We start from the raw sequence: 8,820 nt of genomic DNA, 5'->3' as shown, positions 1-8,820 counted from the left end.
TTTCTCTCCTGGTGGGAAAGGGGCTCAGCTGAGGGATAGAGGGAAGGGGAGAGAGGGCTCCTCCGCCGCACGGTCTTCCTTCCCTTGGGCTCCTGCCTTGGTTGTTGCTGCTTCCCTGGGTGTGAGACGGTGAGACACAGAACGTGTTGCACACGGGTGCCAGCAGGCAGAGGAGCTACTCGGTTTTAACGTGGGCAAGAGGCCCCTGGATCTCGTCCAGCCCACTTTTCCCCTTCCAGCGCCACAGTGCTCTGGTGCCCATCGGCAGATGGCGGCTTCCCTCCGCCCGTAACTGATGCCTTATGAATTCTGCCTCCTTTTCAGGACCTCTCGGTGCTAATTGTTCCTGACTGTGAGAACGGTGCGTCAGCTCCATCCTAACAAACAAGACACTTAGATAAAACTGTGTAGGCACCTCTGCCTCGGCTTCATTGTTCCTGCGACTGTGCTGCTGTTATCACAGCATGTACCTGATGCACCCTCACATCATTTCAGGAGGCAGGCCGGGGAATCACAGTCACTCTCTTTATGTGGTTTGACTTCAGAGGCCATTACTATACCTCTTGGCCTCTGTTGATGTTGGAAGAAGTCAACAAAGGGTCACGGGATTGAAATTGTACTTCAGAGCCAGTAAACCTGTCAGAACGAGCTCTCCTGTCTGCATCTTGTGCTTCCAGCTCCCGGTCTGTTGCATCTGGATTGTGCCATTTCATTATAGTCCATTGTGCACCCCAAAACTGAAACTTACCTTCTGTAGAAACCGCCACTAGCAAAGCAGGATCTGGGCTGACCAGTGGGAAGCAGCCCTGAGAAGCATACAGGGTAGAGCTTGAGGTTCCATCCCAAAGAACATAGAATGAGCAGGGACGGAAGGATGCACCGCTCAGACCTTGACTAGAGCACTGTCAGCTGTGGGTATTGGAGGGTCTGCCTCTGAATTCAACCAACCACAAAAATAATTCAGAGAAAGAATGTGTCTGTACTAAACATGTACAGACTTATTATTCCCTAAACAGTAGAGAATGACTTTAACATGAGCACTTACATCGTATTAGGTTCCGTGAGTCACGTGGGGATGGTTTGGAGTGCGGGAGGCTATGCGTGGGGTGTAGACAGATACTATGCCGTTTACAAGGGGCTTTGATATCTGAGAGGGACTCCTGAAACCCCACCAGCTGTACTCCTGCCTTCATAGTTGGGATTTTATAGCTAAGTAACAAGAGGTCAGAACAAAGCTCAGGGTGGGATTCTTTCTTTTTTAATTTTGTGGTGCTGGGGATCAAACCCAGGGCCTTGCGAATACTAGGCAAGTGCTCTACCAGCTGAGCTCCATCTCCCACCCCGGCCGGGTTTCCTTAAGCCTGCTTGATGTCCTGAGTGGTAGGCACCTGAGAACTCTCAAACCTCGCAGGGAGAAGACTAACCGCAGTGCTGCTGTCGGCTGCATCTGGGGAGGATCATCCAGCTCTGTCACCCATGCCTTTCCAGTCACTTTCTGCCAACCTGGGGAGGAAAGGAGCATGAATTCAAAACACCCAAATTTGGGTTCCAGGATCCAACAGAGACAAAACTAGCTGCCCCAATCCAGAGTAGGGCAGGGCTTCAGTTTTTTTAAGTTGCATTCAAGGCTGGGCATCAGGCACGGGGTGACTTAGGCCAGTCCCATCCACTGTGTCACTTCACTCCCCGTCTTCTGAGTTCTTCCTTTCCCACCCAAGAGACTTCACATTAGGTGCTTGGCATGACTTGTGGCTCACAGCACTCAGTGAAAGGTGGGCACCCTCATTAGTGCTTTTACCCTGGGCCTCCCTGCCTCCGGGCGGGGCGCTCTGAGTGCACCAGCGTGACTTATGCAGGTTTACCCGCTGTGCTTGCGTTTCGCTCCTCACTTACAGCTAGAAAGTGACATGATGAAGGGTCGGATTTGGTTGCTGGAGCTCCACCACCAGCTTCGGCTGTACACTTCCCTCTTGGCTAAATGTTAATCGCTCAGGCACACCCGGTTCCTTGGCTCGAGTGTCCTAGTCGTGGGTATGTGGCTCAGCTGTCATCTCAGGCCCCTCCAGCAAAACAAGGAGAGCTCAGTGGCAGTGCACAGCCACTTGAACTTGAGTGTTTTCTTGATTCCCTGGCTCGCCCAGCCCTGTTATGCATGCCAGGATGGAATGCAAGTTCTGCTCGGTGGAAGGCTGGAATCTTGGCAACACTTTTGTAGTCACAGGTTGAACACAGAAGCAGTCTCACATTTATGCCTTAATGACACTGGCGAGGGCTGGCATCTTACTCCCTTACCTGCCAAAGCAACAGTTTGAGGGGACAGGGAGTCTTACAACCAAAACTGGCAGCAAGTGGTCCCAGCAGGGACAGCCCTCCACCTGAGCTTTATGCAGGCTGGTCCCTGTGAGTATTGGTCACGTCCATCATTAACCTGCAGGTTGCGTTTGCTCAGTACATACTCGGGGCCTCCTGAGTATGCACCAGGCATTTTGAGGCATTTACGCATTATTTTAGTGGACATTAGTGTGTTTGATCCTGAAAAATGTCTTCTGAAGCAGTCCTCTGCATTTTTAGAGAAACCTAAAATCACGGTTGGCTGTATGGCTTGCTGACTAGCACCGCTCAGTGACAAAGCCAGAACTTTCCTTTGAGCCTGGGAGTCTGGCTTTCGGTGGTTTCAGTGGCGTTTCAGGGGTTGAGTCTTTCAGGTTGAGTTTCCATGTTCACCTGGAACAGCCTGGCATCTGTGTGGAAGAGTAAGCAGTAGCACCAAGGCCTAGATTTTTTTTTCCCCCACTGGGGATTCAACCAGGGGCACTTTACTGCTAAGCTACATCCCCAGTCTTTCTATTTGTTACTTTAAGACAGGGTCTTGGGCTGGGGTTGTGGCTCAGTGGTAGAGTGCTTGCCTAGCGTGTGAGGCACTGGATTAGATTCTCGGCAGCACATATAAATAAACAAAATAAAGTCATTGACAACTAAAATAAATAAATAAATAAATATATATATATATATATATATATATATATATATATTTTTTTTTTTTTTTTTTTTTTTTAAAGGGGTCTTGCTAAGTTGCTGAGGCTGGCCTCAAACTTGTGATCCTCCTGTCTCAGCCTTCCAAATTGCTGGCAAGAATTTAAAAAGAAAAAATTCACCCTTGTCTAGGGTTTAGGCTTACCTTTCCTCTCTGAGCTGTGGAGCTGCTTAACTTACCAGTGCAATCCCAGGCTAAGAATGGGGCAGACAGCAGAGAGGGCTGAGCCTGCCCCCCAACGAGGCCTGGAAGCAGACACCGCGCCCTGGTCTGTGAGAGCACGTGCACTGGGGATGGACTGGTGCCAGGCAGGGCCTCTGCCTTACCATCGCCCCGCAGACCTGCCTGGGGAGGCCCAAGTGAGGAGTGCAGAGGTCCCTGTGACAAGTGGCCACCCCAGTATACCTATACTGTCCCTTGAGGGCTAACCAGGGAATGTGGGCCTAGGATCAGGTCGCTCTCCCAGAGAAGCCTCTGGTCGTGGGACCTTGATTCTCAGGCTGGGGCAGTATGGACCTAGCTGGATGTGATGTCCACTAGCCTCACTGCTACCAAGCCAGAAGGGGAGTGAGCAGTCATGTGACGGTCTCAGTTAATACCCCATCTTGCAGCTGGCCACACCAATGAACTAAAATGAGTCCGATGTGCTGGTGCTGGGATTCCACCCACTGCTGGCCTGGGAACCAACACGCTGGGCCTTCCTGAAGCACCGTCCATAAATCCGGCCTCCAGGTGTCCCTACAGTCATCTCGAGAACCAAAGATGTTCGTAAAGAATGCTTCAGCAAATTCCTGGTGGCTACAGAATCCGCAGGACCATTGGAAGATTGGGGTGAAGGTGTCACTCCCATCCACTAGATAAGCTGGCTCTTAAACTTGCCGGGCATCTGCAGGTGGATCCTGCCTGGCGCTGCCCAGTTCTGGGAGAACAGGTGAGGATAGCAGAAGTCCCCGTTTCAGAGGAGCACAGTGACAAGTTCATTAGCAGCTTGAGCATAACTGGCAGAGCCAAGGGGCAGCACTGGATGCAGGGGAACAGCCTGGACACAGAGTAGCCAGACTTGGACGAGCATTTGGCTCTGCCTCTGGGAGACCCGATGTACTCCTCTGCAGGCCTTTGCATCTCTGAAATGCTCATAGGGGCTGTTGGAAGCATTCCGAGACAGCCAGGCAAAGTGCGCATAGCTAATGCCAGTGATTTGGGAGGCTGAGGCAGGAGGATTCATAGTTCATGGCCAGCCTTGGGAACTTAGACCCTGTCTCAAAATAAAAGGAACTGGGGCTGTAGCTCAGTGGGAAAGTGCCCCTGAGTTCAGTCCCCAGTACCAAAGGAAAAAGTGCCAGAACAGCAGTTTACAGGGAGCTGGGGACATAGTGCTTAAGAGACACGTGAGCCTGGGTCAAAGGGGCCGCCAGGAGCTCTAGGGGAGGTGGAAGGGAGGAGGGCTGGGTTCCAGAGGCTGGGCCTGCGCCCAGAGACAGAGATGCAGTAAAAACAGCAGGCACAGCTCTGCTGGGGGGCCTGAGACCAAAGAGGCTCTCAAACTGCAGACCACCAGGCCCGGGAGACAGCAGGAGCACTAGACAGTATGTGGGCCCCAAGGAAGTGGGGGTAGGGCTGGTGAGGGGCTGGCTGGGCTCCAGCAGGGTCTCCTGGACACGCAGTGCCACCCGACCAGTTTCTCAGGAGCTACCACTGTTGATGGGGTGCATGTCCCCCAGAGGCCATCACGCTGACTCCGCAGCCTCGCTGGCTGGGGAAAGGGACTTTCCTATCACATTTCATTTTCCAGTTGAGGGAGCCCATTGGGTCCCCGCAGAGGAAGGAGCTGATTGACACAGGGACATCTAAAACTCCTTTATTACCCTGAGCGTAACAAACAGAACACAGTCACAGTGTGAAAACAGCAGGCCACGACACAAAGTGCGCACCAGGGACACATTCCTTTCTGCAGCTAGTTACTTGGAAAAAGCCCAGTTATAATTGTAAAAATTTTATTCTCTTTAATAACAATAATAATTCCACTAAAATTATACAAAGTACATTCAATACTTAAGGGTGGCTGGGGGAGGGGAGAGGAAGCCTGTTTGGCCTGGAAGCATCATCTGTCGACTCCCACGAGGAAGCCCAGCTGGGCCCGGGAAGCTGGGGGTGGAGGTCCGGTTGTAAAAAATAAAAATGTGGATCCGTTAAAAAAAGACCACCCACAAGGAAGCAGGGTGAGCGTGCATGTTCCTGGGGAGGGGCGGCGGCATGGGCATGCTGCTGCTGGGCCTTGGGCTCAGGCGGGCTCCGAGTTGGTGGGGGGCAGGTTTTTATGCTTGAAATACTGCACAACTTGCTGGGGCAGCTCTGCCAGCACAGCTTTGGCCAAAGTCTCTTTTGCTGCCTGCAGGGTGGAGGGCGGGGCAGGGAGGAGAGAATAGGATTAATGAGCAATTCCGGAGGGGCGCCATGCCGAGGAGCTGTGACCACAGGTGTCCATGGAGGACTGACAGGGCTGAGAGCCAGGGTGGTCTGAGGCCAGTGTCCCTCGTACCAGCCCACTTGATGTCACCATTAGCTGTTCTTTTATACTGGGGATTGAACTCGGGGACACTAGACCACTGAGCCACATCGCCAGCTCTATTTTGTATTTTATTTAGAGACAGGGTCTCACTGAGTTGCTCAGAGCCTCACTGTTACTGAGGCTGGCTTTGAATTCACAATCCTCCTGTTTCAGTCTGCAGAGCTGCTGGGATTAGAGATGGGAGGCTTGGGAGGCTGAGACAGGAGGATTGCAAATTCAAAGCCAGCCTCAGCAATAGCAAGACTCTCAGCAACTCAGTGATACCCTGTCTCTAAATACAATGAAAATAGGGCTGGGGATGGGGCTCAGTGGTCGAGTGCCCCTGAGTTCAAACTCTGGTACCAAAAAAAAGAAAAGTCTGATTCTTCCCGTGAGCACTGGAGGTGCCTGGAGTAACATTTGAGGACAGACATGCCTGTGGATGTCTGTAGCGGGAGAGCGGGGTGCGCAGCCTCCGCATCTGGCCAGCTTGTCCTGAGCACCTCCCTGGCTGGTTCACTGCTGAAGGCCAGCCACAGGCCAGGCACGGGAGGGTGCTCGGGCACTGTCCTGCACAGGAGCTGGTGACAGATGTGCAGCATTCATCCTCAGGAAACTAATGCCCCAGAGGAAGGGACACCATCCCAGGCAAGTCCAGAGGACATGGGGCCAAGAAGTAAGGACCACGGGTCACTTCGTGCTGAGGCTGGCTGCCAGGATCTGAGCCACAGCACCCAGAGAGGCTCTCAGTGGAGGCACCGAGGCTCAGGAAGATGAGGGCTTCCCAGGACCACAGAGTGAGCCTCTGGTCAAGTGAGGGCTGGGCCCAGGCTGGCCATGCAGGGTGACATTGAGAGACTCTTCCTCTGGAGCTCCCCAGGGGCCCTGCTACTGACTCCGGCCTCCTTGTGGGCTGACCTGGGTTCACTCTCTGCAGATAGGACCAGAGCCACCTCCAGAAACAAGGCAGGCTCCAGCCCCCGTTAGGATGGAAGGGCCTCTTCCATCTCTCCATGGGGCTGGCTGAGGTACGTACAGTCAGCAGGAAGCCCCTCACGTCCTCTGGCCCCACGAGAATAACTCCCGTTATCCGGTGGCTCAGATGGAGGGCAGGTCCTTTGGGACACCCTGCCTGGAGCCCAATTCTGGACCAGGTGCCACTCCGTGTTCCACCAACTGGTGGGACAGTGCTGGCCCTGTCACAGCCTTGTCTGTAAGCATGGCCTGGGGGGAGGCCTGGCAGCATGGCCCTGAGGAAGTCCAGGGAGCTGAGTGGGGAAGCATGTAGACTTTCACCCTTGACCGTGCACAGTGGTCACCAGGGCCCTGGGGCCTCCCCTCCAAACCTGGGCCCCCACTCACGTGGCGGAACTCCCGAAAGGGCACAAATTGCACGATGTCCCGGGCTGCCTCCTCGCCCGTGTGGGAGCGCAGCCTGCGGCTGTCCCCGTCCAGGAACTCCATGGCAGCAAAGTCAGCGTTGCCCACACCCACAATGATGATGGACATGGGCAGCTTGGACGCCTGCACCACGGCATGCCGGGTCTCCTCCATGTCGCTGATGACACCATCCGTGATGATGAGGAGGATGAAGTACTGCTGCAGGGAGGGGTCGGTGGGCTCAGCAAAGCCCTCGCCCTTCCCCCAGCTCCCCAAACCTTCATGCGCCTGGGCTTCCTGCAGAGGGGCAGCCAAGGACGTCCCCAGCACCTCCCCACCTCCTGGCCTGATGGGCTCCTCTGAAGGTCACAGCCACTCTCCTCTCACCCCCGGGCTGTCTCGGGCTCCCCTGTTCTGGTCTCTGAGAGCCGGGGTCAAGGCCGCTGTGCTCAATGGTAGGACTGAAGGCACCCGGCTTAAACTGCTGTGCCTCAAGTTTCCTCATCTGAAGGTAGGAGTTGCCCTTGAGGAGAGATCACGCCTGGCACATGGTGGCGCTCCCTCGGGGTCTTTCCTGCCGAGTGTGGCTGGCACACGGAGGCTTATTTTGACTGGCAGACTTTGGGGCCTCCCCTCCTGTGCTCCTCCGGGGCAGCAGTACCCCCTTCCTTCCCTACTCAGCAAGGTCCCAGATGCTCTGCAGGGGCTGGGCGAGGGCATCTGGGCCAGCACTCCGGGAGTGTGGGATTCTGCTGGTGAACAAGTAAGTGGCTTTGGGTCACATCCAGAGTCAGTGTTGAAATCAGAACGGGCAGTGGCCTTTCCAGGTTGTGAACTGTGCCCAGGAGGCACCCCATTCGGTGCTGGCGCCTACAGCACCCTCTAATAGCTCAACAGAGAGGCCAGGGCTCAGCTCTCAGAGGCGCTGTCCCCGTCCCACTCCCCGTTCCACGGTACAGCTCGCTTAATTTTTACTGTTCTCCTCAATTTGTGGCCAATGATGCTGATCTTTCACATGCAGTGAGATATGTTTCTTACGATTTATCTCAGCAAAAGAAAAACACTGAATAATTAATGTGGGTGATCCAAGGCAGAACACTGGCTGCACGGTGGGGAGGGTGAAGTTCAGGAAGGCGCGGGGTGATCCCACAGGTGGGCCCCGATGCCACACTGGCCACAGCACCCTCTGCCCCTCTCAAGGGAACTGCTTTCCCTACCCATAAAACAAGCAGGTAGCTCTTCTGGTCCTAACATTCTTGCTTGGGGACTCCGCCTTCTAGTCTGACTCTTTTGATTGCCAGAGAAAACTGGGGCCCATACTAGTCAAGGTCATGGAGCTAAGGACGGCAGAGCGACCCCAGGTCAGCACTGGGCCACCTTCTCATCCAGCAAAGCTGTTACATGGGAAATATAAGCTCAGCCCTCTAGGATGCTTTGTTCCTCTTTCTGTCCCCCAAGTATAAACTGTGGAGGGAAGGAGCGGGGTGAGCGATGGGCTGCCATTCCCACCCCCCTCTCCAGGCAGCTGTAGTCCAGCTCCAGCGCTGTCTCTTTAAGAGAACAATCCCTGGCTGGGGATACCTGTTGCCATGGAGATGGCAGCCTGAATCCCGCAGTGGAGGGCTGCTGCGCCAGCCCCTCCTCGCTGGCTTTGGTGGGGGTGCGGCGTGAACCCATCTAGACCCCATCTCCCAAGCTCACCATCGTTCCAGGTCCCTTCTTTTAGGTGACCCTTGAGTCCACTTTAATCCCAACACAAATAACTCAGGGCAATATTTCTGGGGCACCCAGGTTGGCAGGAGGGAGGGCACCAAGAGGCTTGGCCTCCTCGGCCCGTCATGGGGTGGGACCCGCTTCC

At 54.5% G+C, this 8,820-nt stretch overlaps 1 protein-coding gene across 1 annotated transcript in view; it reads right to left on the bottom strand.

The window, feature by feature from the left end:
- Nucleotides 1-5,011: 5,011 nt before the first annotated feature.
- Cpne2 (copine 2) overlaps nt 5,012-8,820 on the bottom strand; it is a 34,771-nt gene continuing 30,962 nt past the window's right edge. The window contains exons 15-16 of the mRNA XM_046434743.2: nt 6,945-7,181; nt 5,012-5,423 (exon numbers count right to left, since the gene is read on the bottom strand). Coding sequence (XP_046290699.2) covers nt 5,316-5,423; nt 6,945-7,181 — 345 coding nt within the window. The 3' untranslated portion in view covers nt 5,012-5,315. The remainder of the gene's footprint in view (nt 5,424-6,944; nt 7,182-8,820) is intronic.

The sequence above is a fragment of the Marmota monax genome, unplaced genomic scaffold (genome assembly GCF_021218885.2).
Source record: "Marmota monax isolate L192 unplaced genomic scaffold, Marmota_monax_Labrador192_F-V1.1 WCK01_AAM20220418_F8-fsc00024, whole genome shotgun sequence".
NCBI classification, from domain to species: domain Eukaryota; kingdom Metazoa; phylum Chordata; class Mammalia; order Rodentia; family Sciuridae; genus Marmota; species Marmota monax.
This window is presented reverse-complemented; position numbering and strand designations above follow the sequence as displayed.